This window comes from Zalophus californianus, chromosome 1 (genome assembly GCF_009762305.2).
Source record: "Zalophus californianus isolate mZalCal1 chromosome 1, mZalCal1.pri.v2, whole genome shotgun sequence".
NCBI classification, from domain to species: Eukaryota; Metazoa; Chordata; class Mammalia; order Carnivora; family Otariidae; genus Zalophus; species Zalophus californianus.
Window position 1 is genome coordinate 55,588,305 of NC_045595.1, and position 17,010 is coordinate 55,605,314.

The window sequence follows — 17,010 nt, forward strand, 5'->3', positions numbered from 1 at the left end:
TAAAAGCTATTTCGAAATTTATTTTGAAGTTTTTCAAAAAATACAAAGATAATACAAATTTCATGGTTTCCCAAAGACTTCAAATATTTCTTAACATTCTTTTGCTCTTTTTAAAAACACTATTGAAATTCGTAGTAATTTAAAATCCGTACTAGGAAAAGTTACACAAACCAAATCCCAGATTTTGTATGTAGCTACCACCTAGTTATATTTATTTCCAGAAGCATCCTTTAAGAGTTGAGAGATTCAGTGACAACTGCAGTAGTGAATACTATTTCAGTTCTTAAATCCAGAGAAGTCATCTCTGGGGCCGGCTGTTGTCGGCATGAAGAATCTCAAGCCACACCACAGACCTCGCAGGCTAACGAGAGATTGTCAGGCTGCTAGTTTCAGGAGTTCTTATCACTTACTCAACCACTGACTAATTTGCGAAAGCAGCTGCTCCCAGCCAGGAAGAACGAGTCCAAGTCATAAAAAGATAAAGGGTACAGGAAAGATCTTTTAAACCATCAAAGTGACAACATACTTGCTCTTTCACTGGGGGTGAGAGGGGACGGGGTGAAGTGCAGGTAGACTGTACGTAGGAGTGAAGCTGCAGACGCACATGTGACAGGAGTCAGAGGCAGGTGCCGGGGCCCAGCGGCTAACTCGAAAGCCCCCACTCCACACCCCTCCATGGAAGGAATGAGGCCTGGGAACTGCACAAGCCTCAGGTCAGGCCTCCAGTTCCTGATTCAGATTGATGGGGGTCACTCTGAGGGAGCCCACTTAGGATCAGAAAGCTTCCAGCCTCTTCCTTAAAGGTTGACTAAAAACTCAAAACTCATCTTCAAGGAAATCGGTAGTTTCTGATGCCAAAGGATGAAAGGAAATGCCTTTCTCTGCCTTGTACAAATCCCATCTCCTCCCAGAGTGGAATCCCTTGGCTAACACTGGCTTCAGAAGCATCTTCAAGCCTCCCACTGGCCCCGAGTACTGCCAGAGGTAACTTTTTAAGCCAGCACGTCACACCCCGGTGTAATACCTTCCTGTGCCCGAATTAACTTCAACGGACAGATTACAAAGTTTTTCTGTAACAGTCTGAATTGCTCATCATTCAAGCAGTGCTTTGTTTCTTTAAATCTTGATTTGAAACAACCCCGTCTTCGGGTAGGAGATTACCCATGAAGTGTAACAAAGGCAAACATAACCGACGGGACCTTTGGAAGTCCTACACACGAAGAAGTTTCTTGCCAAACCATAAAATCCGTGTCAGGCCCACCAAACGTCCAATTTTGCTCCCAGTGACCTCAGTGGTGGTGTTATTTTTGAAGTACCAAGGCGGGTTCTGTGCCCAGGCTGGGTGTGTGGCGCCATGCGTGGGTGGCGTGCCGTTTAGTCCGTCCTGGCACTCAGCACTGCTCAGAGACAGCCGAGGACGCTGGCCCCGTGGGCTCACAGAGCGGGTGGCAGCTGGGGCAGAGCCCTGGCACCTGTCTCCAAGGAGGAGGGGCAGTGAGTGACCAGGCAGCAGGTCTGTGCGGAGTGTCACCACCTCCCTGTCTGCAGACTTCAGCTAAGCGAAACACGTGAACCGGCCATACGCGGTCCCAAGGGAAGGGAAGGAAGCAAGGAGAACGCCTGTCACACCGCCAGACAGGAGCTGCCTTCTGCGCACCAGAGGCGCCCACTGGCAAGCAAAAGGGTGGGGAAGACGTGAACCGGTGAACACCAAACCTGACCTCCATGCACACTGCCAAGTCTGGCCCCTTGAGGAGCAGAGCAGGCGCAGAACCCAAACTGACTCGCAGTCAAGAGGGGCGGGGTGGGGGGGGGGAAGGAGCTGGATCCTGAGGATCATGCAGGTGTGGGGCGGGTGCCGGCGCCTGATTCACTCCAGCTTTTTGGATGGCACCCGCGTCCGAGCAATGATGATGGGCACCAGGGCCAGGGAGCCGATGAAGAGAGCCCACAGGGGCCGGTAGAAGAGCCAGCCGGCCGCCACGGTCAGCAGGGTCAGCGAGGTGGCCACGCAGAAGGCAAAGGCTTTCAGGCCGATGTTGACCAGGTCTCGGAAGACAGGGAACCAGTCCACTGTAAGGAAGAGAAAGGTGGTGAGGCTTCCGAGGCCACCACGCTCTGTGTCACAGAGGTGAGCAGATCATTCCTCTGTAGACGAGGATGGGCCCGTGTTGCCTGGTCCGGGACAGGAGAGGGCTCAGGGCGGAAGGCAAACAGCCTCCTGTGAGAGCTGGAGGACCCAGGTAAGGCGTGCACCCCTCGCGCCTCGCCCCACACACTGCTCCCGGGAGCAGGCCGGTGGAAGTGCCTTGTCGCCCCTAAAACTATGGATGTTGCGATCAGTCTGAGGCCCAATAGAAAACATCTGCCCGTGATGGTGGCACATTCCATTTGCTGCACACTAACAAAGGAGACTGGGCAGAACCTTCTGTGGGTGCCTATTCGGGCTCCTCGGCCATTCCTGGAGGTGTCTGTTCACTCCAGTCATTACCAGTTATCTCTGTGCCCAGCTCTGTGCAGGGCGGAGGGAAATAAGCCTGAGCCGGCCCCCCTCAAGGATTTCACTAGCTCCCGGCCCAATATGGTAAAGTCTAGGATCCAGCTAATCCACCTGGACTTACACTGTCCTTGGCCTGTCTAACCCTCCAGGTTGGCATCCCATAGCTGACGTCAGTCCGTGGGGGGAGCCTTCCCTCAAGTTCCAGGAGGCCCCAGTGGTCTGCTGCCACTGGGTTTGCAGAGCAAGGCCAATTGCCCTAACATGACTAAAGGACCGTGCAGGCCACCTCTTGGCTCATCTTGGTCTGTTCCCACATATTGCCCACCTTGGCCCCCCTAATAAGCAGAGTTCATGTTTTTGTGCATTGACCATGCATCGGGCACTATGTGGACCATCTCCTCAAATCCTCGTGCCTGCCCAGGGAGGCTAGTACTCTCCTTACCCTCATTTTACCCACAAGGTCACCAAGGCCCAGGCAGTTCAACTTGTCCAATGTCCTGGAGCTAGAAAGTGCCAGAGCCAGGATTTAAACCCAAAACTGTCTGACCCCAGAGCTGAGCTCTCAGCCATGGTTCTGAGCCTTGAAAGGGACAGGGACCTTCTCTGTCCTGCTCACTGCATAGTCTCCAGGGCCTAGAGCAGTGTTCTGCACACAGCAGGCACTCAATAAGTACTTATTGCCCGAACAGAGGAGTGAATGAGTGCTTCTGTCTTGTAGCTTCCCCAGTCACCCCACCTGCACTTCCGACCCCTCTGCACTCTGACATCTGTTCTGGGTCTGAGCATCAGCATTCCAGATGAGGAGAGAATCAGAGGGCCCTCTGAGCCGGACTCCCACTTCCTCATCTGACGATGGGGGATGAGGCTCCAAGTGGGGAAACGGCCTGCCCAAGGTCACCCAGCCAGGAGGGGCTCAGTGCAAAGGAAAGATGGAGGATTCTGATCAGATTCCGATCTCTCTCAAATGGTGTGCAAGATGCGGCTGGCTGTTCTGAGCCCAACTCAGCGGTCCAGAGAAAGCCTTGGAGGGGAAGAACTGTGCTTTTCCCTCCTAGCCTGGGAGATACTGTGGCCAGACCTCTTCCCAGCGGGAAAGGGTAAATGGGGGAGAGGTTTCTGTGGGGCCCAGCGCAGGCTGGACGCAATCATCGGGTGGAGTAAAGGTTTGTATGCAAGTCCCCTGAGACGCGCCATGCTGCCAGATCAACAGTGTGGGGCCAGCACTTACTCAATCACCCAGGGCCTCAGTCCTACGCCAGGCTGGGTCACTTGGCAACTGCTGGGCTCACAGGTGCCGACCGGGCCAAGTGAGTGGCCCAGCACTCTGCCTTGTGCTCCAACTTGTTGGCTGCCCCAAATCAAGCCCAGGTCTTGGGGTGGGGGAAGGAAGCATTATGGTTTGGGGGTGTTTCCTATTTGTCAAACATTCAGAAAACTCTGCCCATGAGGTGTGAGGTCACTGAAACTGAGACGGGAAAGGGAACGGCCCAGGTGTCCAGAGCTCTGGCGTAACCGATTCTGGGGCTGGCTCAAAAGGCTGGCTAGTCTCCTCGCTGTGCCCACTCACTTGTGGAGTGAAAGGCTAGGAAGCAGCAGGAGAGCTGGGGCCAGACAGGCCAGACCCTCAGATCACGAGGCCTAGATCACCCTCCTAGGAGCTGGCATTCCCACCCCCACCCCTGAAGCACCTGTCTCTCGTGTCTGCCTTCCTCGGCCCGTTCATCCCAGTGCCGTGCAGTGGGACACAGACATGGCCAAATGCCCGGTCTCTGCCCTGAGGATCACTGCAGCAGGCCGAAAAGGGCCAGGGGTGGCGTGAGAAGCGGAGAAGGCTCACGGGCTGCACAAGGGTGAGCAGGACCACCCCCGCACCCACCGGCCTGTCTCCGCACACCTACCCAGGGTGTAGAGGATCCGGGTCATGAGGTTGAGGCCCATGAACATGGCCATCCAGCCAGCGGCCCGCAGGCCCCATGTCTTCATGGAGTTGCTCTTCTGTTCTCTACGGAACACCTCCTGCAGGACAAGGTGGGGGATGGGTGTCACGCCTCATGTCTCTGAGGGGCCCCCAGCCTCCCCAGTTGGTGGCGCAGGTGCTGAGGGATACATCCACACCAACCTAGGAGCTTTTGGCCGTTTCTAAGCAGAGGAGGGGAGGTAAGGGCACCTCTCCCACCCAGGCCTAAGCGTCGGCCCGTGTGGCACAGCACAGGACGGGGCAGAAGACAGCAGTGTGGAAGGTCAGGAGTCCTTGGCCCAGTGCGTCAGCTGGAATGCACCCGGCCCTCCCTACGACAGTGCTTCCTTTCTGGGGTCGTTCACCGCCCCCGCCCCCACCCCCCGACAGCGTCACGTGTGGTGCTTCACCTCGGACACTCTTCCCGTGACTCTGGGACACCTCGCTCTCCGCATTCCCCCTGCTTCTCAGTGGGCTGCCATCTGCATGCTGCACTTCTGCGGCGGATTCAGTCTCTCACCTTCCCCGCCAGCTCCATCATTTCCTTGGCGCCTCCCCACCAGTGTCCCCCGGCTTCGAGCTGCAGCCCTGGGCCTTCCACTGCCCACTGTGCCGTCCGACACCGACCCTGCAGCCTCCCCCATCCCCCCAACCTGTTCCTCTCTGTCGAGTCCACCTCAGCGAATGCTACAGCCACCTCCCACCTGCACAAGCCAAAACCGGGGTGTCACACTTGGCTCGCTCCTCCCTGCAGGGACCACCTCCCATCCGGCCATCAGCAAATCCTGTCAATGCTGTGTCCCTGTTTCCCCAAATCGCTCACCACCGTCACCCTCTCTCACAAGGACCACTGCAAAAGCCTCCTCCCCACTTCCACCACCTTCTCCCCACGGCCACCTGCCAAGGCCCTGCCGCCTGTCCGGGAACAGGTCAAGGGTCCTCCTCCTGCCCCCGGGTCTTTGCACATGTGCTAGCTCTGCCTGGAGCAGGTTTGCCCCCAGTCATGCCTGGCCAGCTCCTACACATTGTTCTGGTGTCAGCGTGAATGCCATTTCCTTAGAGAGCCCCCCGTCATTATCTAGGACAGTAACAGTAACAGCAGCTAACACTTACTGCCTACCATCTATTAGCTGCTGTCCTCAGTGCTTTCCAGTATTGCTTTACTTAGTCCTCAAACTAACTTCACAAGGTAGACACACATCTCCAGTGTACAGATAAGGAAACTGAGGCTCGGAATAAGTGGATGCATAATCTTTACAACAACCAAATAAGGTAGGGATCATAAGTCTTATCCTCCAAGAGGATAAACAACTGGCTTTAGGTCCTATAGCCCATGCAAGGCAGAGTGTGGCTTGAGCTGGGGCTGTCTCCAGTGTCCACACTTGTCCACGTTGAGCCCTCCTGCCTCTGGGACTAGAATCTGGGTGTGCTGACTTGCAGGGTTCGTGTTCCTCCTCAGGGCCCTCGCTACCTCTTCAGCTCAGGACCTTCTCTCCCTGCTTGGCAGAGACCCCAGACACTGTGCCGGAGGCCCACAGTGGTCAGCCGGGTCTGAGCCTTCCCTCCTGGGAAGCTTGGAGGCCACTCCTCTCTGGGGAAACAGCTGGGAGACCCAGACCTCCACCTGCAGGAGGCTGAAGTGTGGGGTGGGGCCGGAGCTGCCGGAGAGAAAGGAGGCTTGGGCAGGGCCTCCTAATTTTAGAAACTCGCTGAGAGCTGCCGATGGAAAGGGTGACTCATGCCTGTCCAAGTGGGAGGTGGGAGCCCCTCCCTGAGCTGGTAACTGGGCCCGTGCGCGGCGGCCTGTCACACCCTGGTCCTGGATAAAGGAGAAGGCGGGGCCCATCACCACCTGGGGCTGGGGGCTGAAGTGAGAAGGATGGCAGCAGAGGGCCTAATAACAGGGTCATAGGGCCACAGCCACGCCCTGTCCCCTCCCCACCACCTTTCCATCTCAACGCCTTATGGATTGAAAAGTCCTGCAGTCCTGCTCCAGGCAAGAACAAAATTTCCCACCGGTGACACACTGTTCATCAACAACACAAAACGATTTTTCCATTAAAGAGAAAGGTTTTTGGGGTGGCTGAGTAGCTCAGTCGGTTAAGCGTCTGCCTTTGGCTCGGGTCATGATCCCAGGGTTCTGGGATCGAGTCCCGCATCGGGCTCTCTGCTCAGCAGGGTGTCTGCCTCTCCCTCTGCCTCTCCTCCTGCTGGTGTGCGTGCACTCGCGTGCTCTCTCCCTCTCTCTCTCTTCTTACTCTCCCTCTCTCTCAAATAAATAAATAGAAATCTTTAAAAAAATAAAAAAGAGAAGGGTTTCTGCCTAGAGAAGAGAGGCTAAGTTTTAGGGCGTGCAACTGAACTGACCGTAATCAGCACAAGAATGGGACTCAGGTGAGGCATGACCCTCCCCAGTTTACAGATGGGGACAGGGTGCCGGCCCTCACTCCAGTGCCAGGACCCTGGAGCTCTAACCCCCACCCCTCACGGGGGCCCCGGCCCGCCTCCTGTCCTGGCGGCATCCTCAGGAGTAATCCTGGTGCTCCTGTTCCTGCCTCAGTGACTGCCTGGCCGCCCCCATGCTGCCGGCTCTGGCCCCTTTCTCTTCACTTGTGACACAGCCCAACTGTCACTCAGGGAGGCCTGCCCTGACCACTGTCAGAGTCAATCTCCCATACCCCTGTCTGCTTTTCAGGGCACCCGCCCCCGGTTCACAACCCTCAGCACAAGGGGGTCCTCACTCTTTGGTTCTCCTGACGAGCGGCCCCCGCCCCCCGCAACTGCCCGCAGGAGACGGAAGCCCGAGAAGGAGGAGTCTGCGGGGCCCTCTCTTCCACCCGTCGGGCTGCGCAGCCCGCTGCAGACCCTCACGCCCTCCGTTTCCTCTCCCCGCCTGCGCACCGGCTGTGCCCTCTCGGGCGGGCGCTTATCGAATAACCCCGGGCAAGGACAGGGAGGGGGAGACTCCTGCCCCTCACTCACACAGATGGGCGACAGCGACTCACCTCTGCTGAGAAGTCCCCATGGTGTAGGAGAAGCAAGGTGTCCCCAGACGTGGTGGAGTAGGGGAGTAGCTGGTCACCCCGCTGCCGGGCGATCACAGTGACCTGGTCAGAGACCTCAGCGTCAGAGCCGAGGGGATCAGCCGGCCCAGCCCAGCACCCCTCGCGCTGTGTGCCCGCTGCGGGCGTGAGTGAGGAGATCCTGCTGGCCCTGAGCTTGGCAGGGCCGCTTCGTTCCAAGCTCAGGGGAGTACCCGGCGCAGCAGCCTGGGGCTAGGGCTGGGACTGCAGGTGACAGGGTCAGGCACCTGAGCCAAAACTAGGGCTGGGGGAAGAAAAGCTGCCTGCGATTGGCAGCACTCTCACCGCATCATTAGGAGGTCCCTGTAAAGCCGCAGGGGAACAGCCCCGTAACCTGGGGCCCCCAGATGCCCACGGACAGCTGCGGGGCACACAGGGCTCCAAAGCCGCTCAGAGGCACGGCCGAGTGTAGAGGGAAGCGCATGTGCACGTGGCCTAGAGGAAGGGCTCTGAGTGCTCAGGACACCGCACACAGGGGAAGGGTAGGAGGCCCTGCCTGGCTCTGCCCCCGGAAAGCCGGTTACCACGTGAGCTGGACCCAGGTCAGGGTCATCGCCGCTCAGCCCCGCATAGGAAAAGGACACGCGCAGGTCTCCGACCTGGGAAGAAAAGCAGGCTGAGTGAGGCCGGGAGCAGCCAGCCTGGGCCTGTGTCCCTGGCACCGTCGAACCCCAAAGCTCACACGCTCTTCCCGCCTCCACGCTGTTGCCCAGCTGCTCCCATCACCTCGAGGCCTCTCCCCTCCAATCTCATTCGGCCAAGCAGATTCAACTGAACCAAATCCACGTCCCAAGCAGGAATGTGCCACCTGTGTGTTGTCCGAGGGGCAGCACTCCCAGGGCCCTGATCTCCGCTACGTGAACAGCTCACGCCCCTGCGTACCTCTGGATACTTGGGGTTTTCGCTATGGTAGAAGTAGTCTCCCCGGCGAATGATGTCCACATGCGGGTCCTCCAGCTTGGACAGGCTCAGCGGTTTGAAGTTGTCAATTTTGTCAATGAGGCCTGAGGAGGGTGCAGTGGTTACAACAGTAGTGTGCAAACGAACATCACCCCCCATCTGCACACCCCTCAGCCTGACCTCCTTCCCACCATGAGTGCCCTTCTCCAATCCCTCCTTCCATATTGCCGGCCCCCTTTAGTTTCCGCCTCCTCCAGGAAGCATCCCTGCCCGCCGCCCCGGCCAGCGGGAGCCACGGCAGCTCTGGGAACAGCCTGAGCCCCGCACCTGTTCTGCCTCGGATGCAGTCACCCGTCCGTGCCTGGCTCTCCCCAGCTGCGTGCAGTGCACTTGAGGCCGGGGCTGCCCAGCACAGCAGTCCCCAGCTGAGCGACAGGGCAGGCGGCAGACAAGCCAGGCGCTGGAGCATCCTGGCGGAGCACTGGGCCTCCACCGCTCCTCCCTCACCCTGGCTACTTGGGGCCTATGTGTTTTCTCTCCCACCCCAGGTGCTGTCTTGTCCCTGGACAGCCTCTCTTTGGAGTCACTTAGGTGGTGGTGGGCGGGGGGGGGGGGGTCGCTTGCAATGAACTGCTAGATGCCGGGTGGGGCTCAGAGGCGGAGCCCTTGGGGGGCAGCCTTGTCTCTACCACTGGCTCTGGGGCTGCTTGAGGGCTCTCTGCTCCGTCTGGTCAGATCGGGCAGCAGGGCCTGGCAGTTCTCCTCAGGAAGAGCCCGTGTTTCAGAGGAGCCTGGCCGGGGTGGGGCTGTTCTACACAAGGCCCCCACCTCCTGGGGACCCGCCTTCCCTCTGGCCCCCAGCCCAAAGTTCGATGCTGGGAAAGTGCAGGCTCATCCCACACCCCGAGCTCCTGGGAGGTGGCCAAGTGGAAGCACAGGGCCTCTGGGTACTGCTGGATCATGTGAAGGGCCAGAGACTTACCTGCCGAGAGGAAGAATCTGCCAATCTGGACAAAGGGGGCCGTTGCTGTGAACGACTCCACTGCCATCGCGCTGTGGGAGAGAAGGAGCTATTGGCAGAGCAGGGCGCTGGCCAGGGTCTCTCTGGGTTATGCCTGGCAGGGTTCCCACCCAGGGGGCTCCCGCAAATCCAGACCAGCCCAGGCACTGTGGACATCTTGTCTTCACCAGGCCTACCCCCCAGGGCGTTCCTGTCCCCCTCACCTGAGTGGAGCACCCTCCTCCCATCTCCTCTCCCCCAGAGCTTCGTACCTCCTTGCCTAGACCCCTACCGGCCTGTCCCTCCCCAGGCACCCGTTATCAGATGGACCTTCTGTGGACTTCACACCCTCCCTGACCCTTCCCAGCCCCAGGGAGCTCCGTAGCCGCCCTGCCCCAGCCCCTCCCCCTGCCCCGGGCACAGCCGCCCTGCCCACAGCTCCAGCCCCACTCCACGCTAAGCCCATCTCACCACCTCCGTGTCTCTGAGCTAACCGCCCTCTGCCAAAAGCCTACAAAGGCCCACATCAAATTCCACTGCCTCCTGAAAGCCCTTCTTGATTGTCTTCCCACCCCCGCGGCTGTTAACAAAATGCCTCCCTAGCACTGGACATGCAAGTCCCTTCAGGCACTCAGTCCAAGCCTTACATTCATGACTTGTTTGAGGGGAGCCTGTGTGGGCTCAGGAAGTTGGGTCTTGCTTCCATGTTCCTGGGGCCCCATGCAGGAGCTGGCCGCAGAGCCACATCCCAGACTTCCATGAGCTCAGGAGACAGAAGGAACTCAATCCCATCACTCAGATGAGGAAGCTGAGGCTGGGGACCTTCCAGTGGCAGCCAAGACTATGCTCAGGCCTGGGCACCCAGCTCTCACCTGGGATTCTTGTGGCCAATCTCTCGGTCGAAGTTTCTGCTGTTGACAATTTCTGACCTCCATTCGGTGTCTGTCACAGGGAGAGGGAACAACTCAGAGACCATGGTTAAGAGTGGCCATGTGTCTGAGGCCCACTGGCTCTGTGTCCTGTCATCCAAGCCCATGGCCACTCCAGGGCCAAAGGGGCGGCTCCTGGAGCCTCGCTGGAGGGATGAAGAGCAGGACTCTTGAGGCCTAGCACCCAGGGTTCCCTACGTCTTGTTCCACACCTTCCCCAATGCCGTCAGCCTCCGCTGAGGGCAGAGACCACATGTGTGCGGGGATGGGGGGGCCCGGTACTCACTGTAGGAGTACCTTGTCTCTGTCTTCACCTGCCCATCTTCAGTGTACTCCCTGCGGGGAAAGCACAGGCAGCCCCAGAGTTAGCCACTCACCCCGGAGGCATTCGCATCTCTAAGCATCTGCAGCTGGAAGCAACTGGGGGTGACCAGGTCAAAATCCCCAGATGGAGCCGCCTTGTCTGCAGCAGCCAGGAGACAGGGTGCTTACTCCCCGCCACACAGCCAGCTCCATCCCTCAAAGGCCCACACTGGAGAAAAGAGCTTTTTTATTCTGAGCTGAAATGTGCCTCCACTCGGCCCACACCAAGGGCTGCAGCCCTGACCTCTGGGCTCAGAGACCTGGCTGCACCGTCTGCACCAGGACAGACCCACCGGAGGGCCCCGTGCCAGCTGCCCAGGCTCCCCAGCCACCTCCCCACCTCTCACTCACAGTCCATGCCGCTCAGCTCCAAGTGACCCCTGCCTGCCTAAGGACACCTGTCCTCAGACTTGTGCTAGAGTGGACAGGACGTAAGCCAGGGCCACGTCTGCTCTGGCCTGGGCAAGAACACAGAGCCCCCACATAGGAAAGCACTGTTTGCGGCCTGGATCTGGGCATGCCCGGACGGTGTCCTCCAACGGTGTCCTCCACAAGGGGGCTGATTCATCCTCCCTCCTTCTTGGAACCACTCTCATTAGATTGCTGCCACCGCCAAACAAAAGATCCCTGATGGGGAATTTCAGGATAATCCGACACTTCTCGGACAGGAAGATTTAATACTTTAAATTTCAGAAGTGTCAAAATCAAAAGGCACCTGCATCGTATCCTCACATGTGTATCTCCGTTACCCCTGCCTGAGGCTTCACACCCCAGCACCTCACCTGGACGCCTCGGTTTCCACCCACTGGTACATCTCCACGTGCCGCCGCAGCTTCACAGCCGGGAGGTGGACCCCATAGTTTGGATCAGACAACAGCTTCAAAAAGAATCACACAAGTCAAAAAAACAGAATACAGGCCAAGACTCACACGAGCCCAGGATGCCAGAGGAAGTGGGACTGGACAAGAGACATGTACAGAGGCCAGGGACAGGATGGAAACCACCACGGCTGCTTCAGGCGGGGGAGTCAGGTGAAGCTGCCTGGCCTAAGTCCTTCACACCCACTGCCTGGGGACCAGGAGTCTCACGGTCCCAGCTCGGGTGGCACGGCCCAATGGCATGGTGCCAACAACAGTGTATTTAGGGTTCAAACAGGAGAGGTCTGATAACCAGAGTACCTTTCAGCCCTGCACTAGCCACACATGCAAAGCATAATTGTTAAAGCACCTCCTTGTAAGGTTCTGGCCGTGTGCCAAGCACCATGCCAAAAGGTTAGCTATCTAATCCCACTAACTCTTAAAAGCCTCCCCCCCCGCCCGCCCCCAGGTTGTTACAGGTACTCTCTGCATTTTACAGATGAAGATGCTGAGACTTGGGAGTGACTGGTTCACATAGCTGTTGAGTGGTGCAGCTGGGAGTCACACCCGTGTGTCCATCTCCAGAGCCCATGTGCTCAAAATCCTCAACCAGACAACATCCAGCAATTTGCCCTGAGCATCTGGTGCCCTGAGCAATGTGCCCTGAGGATCCCCAAACCTACCTTGGACGTCCGCAGGGCCCCAATGATGTGCACCAGCCGCCCCTCGTTCTCTGGGGCCACGCTGTGGATGCTGTCGGGGGACACGACAAGCGAGAGCCCCTCGGCCAGGGAGGTTGCTGTCTTCAATGCGTGGCCCTGTGAGCAAAAGGGAGTGAGGATTTCAACTCAGGTGTGGTTCAACACAGCTGTGCTTACTGCAGTGCATTACGGGAAGCATGGAGACTCATATCCCCATTTTACAGTTGGAAAACCAAGGACCAGCAAGTGGCACAGTTAGAACTGGAGCCAAGGACTCCTGCTTTCCCAGGCAGCCCTCTTCCTGCTGCACACCCCACCCTCCTAATTCTCAGCACTACTCCACGCTGGGAACAGCTGGTGCTTGTCTGTTGTGTGCCCCTTCCCCCATCTTTCTCTGCCTTCTCCCCTCCCCCCCTCAGTCCTTGTAGTTTATATGGGCCCTCTGTACTGCTGCCCAAAACATGTGACCCAGGCCTAGCCAATCAGAACATGGGCCCACTGCCACAGGGATTTGTTCAGAGAGAGGACTGAGACAAGCCAGGACACTGAGATACCTCTCTGCAACTGTTGCTAAATTGATTTTAGAAGAGATCAGGCTGCTAAGTTGTTGGATGTGACCCTGGAGTTGCTGGGCCACCTTTACCACCACAAAAGGAAAAGCCTGTCAAAGAAAAATCCGTAAGAGAGAAAAAGAGGCAACAGATGGAAAAATGGAGATTCCCAGTGACCCAACATGAACACCTGGATCCAGCCATGCCTGAAGCTGTTGCTACCCCAGGATTTCAGGCATGTGAACCAATTCATTCATCTTCCTACTTAGGTCAGTTATGAGATGGGTCACAGAGAAAGAATTCTGATTAATTCAGCACCATTACCCTCCCTCCCCCCTCCACCCCACCTGTTGTAAAATCTAGGTCCTGTTACCACATCTAGCCTCTGGATTCATAGCCTTTGCTTTCTAATACTGCAGGGATCCACACTCTGCACAAAAGGATGCCAAACATTTTACCTCATTGGCGAAAATTAAGTAGAAGGAGAGCAGGAAGGTCATGAGCCCCACAAACATCCCACCCGAGGTCTCGCTGAGCCGCTCCAAGAAGCCTGGCTGGGGGTTGGTCGTCGTTTTGACATGTTCTCTCCTGTTAGTCGTACTGGAATACTGAGGAAAAAAATATTTTAAAAAATCAAAATGAAACTTAGTTTTTTAAAAAGTAAACTGAATTTTGCTATTTGTGTATACTGTTCTCATTGAGTTTCCATTATATACAGTAAAATGCACAGATATTAAGCATACTGTGTGATAGGCTTTGACAGATGCTTACCCCATTTGACTGACATCCAGATCAAGATACGGAATGTTTCTATTATCACAGAAGGTTACCTTGTGCCTCTTTCCTGCCAATATTCCCTGCTCCCCAGCCCCTAGTGGTAACAACTATGTGAATTTGTATCATTATAGATTAGTTTTGCCTCTTATAGAACCCAATATAAATGGGGCCATCATACAGCACTAGCTCTTTTTTGTCCAGATTCTGAGGGTCCTCTACACTGTGGTGTATAGGGGTAGCTCATTCCCTTACATGGCCGAATAGTACTCCATCTAGGAATATACCACGTTTGTTGACTCAGTCACCAGCGCGTGGGTATTTTGGTTGTTTCCAGTTTTTAGCTTTTACAAACAATGCTTCTATGAACATTCCTGTACAAGTCCTTATGAAGACCTGTGCTTTCATTTCCCTTGGGTATTGGGTAATGAATACTAACGTAGGAGTGAAATTGCTGGATCACAGGGACGATGTGTGTTTTTAAGAAACTGCCAAACTGTTTTACAAAGAGGTTATTAGACATATATTATTAATTCAATTCGCCAAATGGTGGCTCAGCTTCCCAAGGGCCATGCAGGGTCTTCTTGTAGGGGTGAGGCAAGGAGACAACAGGCAGCAGGGCCATCAAGTTGCAGGCACAAACAGTACTAAGCCATGCTGAGTGCTTGTTGAGGAGCAGATCCTGTGCCAAACGAGGGACCCCTTCCGGCTGGGGGATCACAGCAGGCTCCCCAGAGGAGGTGGCATTTGATTGGGATCTCAGAGGCAGACTCTGGAGTAAGGGCATCCTTAGCAGGGGGAACTGTCTGAGCAATGGTGAGGGAAGTGCTTCCAGGAGCAGAGCTGCCTATCTGCTCTGGCTGGGTTTGGGGAGGCCTGGGTGGAGGGAAATGAGGGCAGCTAGACACATCCACGCAGGTTCATGAGAGGCCTCAAGCTCCAGCGTCAGTGGGTCAAGTTTTATCCAACCAATAACAGAAGCATGGTTTGAAGTGTGTCCACTGCTGACTGTGATTATCATCGTTAAGGGCAGAATTCCAGAGCCAGAAGGAGTGGGTTTCAATTCAAGCTATGGGACCTTGGGTGAGCAATTAACCCCTTTATGCCCTCCATTTCCTCATCAGTAAAATGGGGATAAAAATCCAGTACACAGGGTTCTGGTGAGAACCAAAGGACTTAATTATCAGACAGTTCAGTGCCTAGGACATAGGACGTGATGTACAGGCGCTGAGGGTGGGAATGTTAACAGCTTTCTTTGCAACTGACACCAAGACTGGTGCCATGGCTGGGGGTAAGCTGACAAAAGTCACAAAGGTGTAAAGTGGCTCTGAGATGTGCACTCAGAGTGAGCCAAGGCCCTGGCACAGGGGGCGAGAGGAGAGATTCAGGTTAGTCTCTGCCTGAATAAGGCTGATGCCATATATTCTCTGACTGTCCCACAATGTCCCCAGCCCAGGCCTGCCAGAGTCCAGATGTCCACTAGATTCAGAAATGGTCTTAACTTTCCATACCATTGGGAAACATTAGTAGAGCAGTTCACTGCCGGCAGGTAGGTGACCACCAACCATCAAAATGATGACAGCGGCAACATTCCAGTCTATCACAGGCAAGCTATCACTATCCCATTACACAGATGAGAAAACCGAGGCTCATCAGTTAAGTCATCAGCCCAGATCACTCAGCCTCTAAGAGGGAGAATTAAGTTTCATATCTGGACAGAACAGAGGCCACTCTCCTACCACTTTGCTCCAAGCCTCATTCCTCACTTCTTGGGCTGTAAGGAGAGCTGAACACTGGGAGCCAGCTGCAGAGACTGGCAGGAAAAGGAGCCCGTCCTGCTATTAGCAGTGCAGCCCCAAACTTGGTAGCCAGAAAGCATAACTTCCTTCTGGGCCTCCCCTCAGCATACATCTAGGAGCCAACGTCAAAGAGAGGAGCCCATGGAAGGCCTTGGAGGGAAGAAAGAAAGGCACGGGAGGGTGTATCTCAGTCTACGGGAGGGGTAGGCTGGGTAGTGACAGGACACACTCGGCCCACATTCCAAAACAAAATCCTAGTAACCATTGGAGGGTCTTGGAATGGAGGATGATGGTGATTTCCTCCACCCATCTCTCACTACCGGACTATTTCCCTAGCCTGAGGGAGACCCTCCAGTGCCTCTCTTCTTCCCCTTCAAGGCCATCTTTGAGCCTCTTATCTTGATGTTGGCTCCTTGATATGTGTTGAATACATACAAGTGTCCTCAGTAAGCACTCTAGGCCAAGGAGCAAAGAGCAACGAGTGATGGTATAGAGGTTGATACACAGGCCCTGAAAATTACTTGCTGTGTAACCCTGCGTTAGTTGCTCTACCTCTCTGATCCAGTTTACTCACATATAATATGGAGATGGTTCACAGTACCTCTGTCACAGGGCAGTTTTGCTGTTATACCAATTAAGAAATTTTGTCACCTCCCTGCTCCACCCCACCATCTTCAGATCTTTCTTCCTCACCGGGCCTGGTGGCTCCTGTAAACATGCACCCAGCTCCTGGATGACTCAACAAAGGTTTGGCTGCAGAAAATACCCACATTCATACACATTCCTTGGCAAAGGTCAGGTGCCAATATACCCAAGACAGTCTCTCCCCACCAGGGCCATCTGTGTCAGACTGTGAACATAGATTTTTTTTCATGTATTAAGCACCCTCTATGCACCAGGCACTGTGCTAAGCACAGGCTGACTCCCTTAAACTTCACACTAACAGGTCCCACGAAGAAAAACAAACCCAGAGTGTTAGGCCACACAGCTTCTAAGAGGAAGAAACTGGATTTGCCCCCAGGTCTGCCTGACTCCAAAGCCTGCTATCTTCAGCATCTTCCCATGAAGTAGCTGGCCAAGCTGGGCAAGCGCCTTCACCTACTGGGGAAATTCTCCATCTGTAAAACATGGTATGGGGGCAGACAGGAGTCTACCTCTGGGGGCACGCTGGTCTCCTGACTGTCCTCTCCCCTGGCAGACCCTGGGTCTCGGACCATCTCTGAGGCTTTTCTAGGTGCAGCATTCACAGTTTCTAGGTCTCCCAGACAACTCCAATTGAGGCAGAGCACACTAGGGCTGTCAGTGATACAAATCCTCCTCTCCAAGGGTGTGGGGGGCAGAGAGGGCTCTTGGGGACAGAGGAGGGGCTGGAAGGAGGGTGTAACAGTCCAGGGGAGAGTGGCTAGGACACTCCAGCAAAGCAGGAGGGAGGGAGTGTCCTGGGGCTGGCAGGGCACCAGGGCTGGCTCCAGAAGCACTTTCACAGAGGAGGGGAGTGGTGAGTCACCAGACTCTCCCACACCCAGCACCCCTGGTGGGAGGTGCTGTTCGGTTTGTTGAATGAATGTTGGGCTTAAATCTTAAATGGAAAGATTC

General features: G+C 55.7%; 1 protein-coding gene across 1 annotated transcript in view; it reads right to left on the reverse strand.

Moving 5' to 3' along the window:
- Positions 1-17,010, reverse strand: part of TMEM43 (transmembrane protein 43) — a 17,856-nt gene continuing 846 nt past the window's right edge. Inside the window, exons 2-12 of the mRNA XM_027582097.2 lie at positions 13,300-13,449; positions 12,273-12,407; positions 11,515-11,609; positions 10,656-10,705; positions 10,313-10,382; positions 9,423-9,493; positions 8,423-8,544; positions 8,065-8,139; positions 7,463-7,564; positions 4,399-4,516; positions 1-2,073 (exon numbers count right to left, since the gene is read on the reverse strand). Of these exons, the coding sequence (XP_027437898.2) occupies positions 1,871-2,073; positions 4,399-4,516; positions 7,463-7,564; positions 8,065-8,139; positions 8,423-8,544; positions 9,423-9,493; positions 10,313-10,382; positions 10,656-10,705; positions 11,515-11,609; positions 12,273-12,407; positions 13,300-13,449 (1,191 nt within the window). The 3' untranslated portion in view covers positions 1-1,870. The remainder of the gene's footprint in view (positions 2,074-4,398; positions 4,517-7,462; positions 7,565-8,064; positions 8,140-8,422; positions 8,545-9,422; positions 9,494-10,312; positions 10,383-10,655; positions 10,706-11,514; positions 11,610-12,272; positions 12,408-13,299; positions 13,450-17,010) is intronic.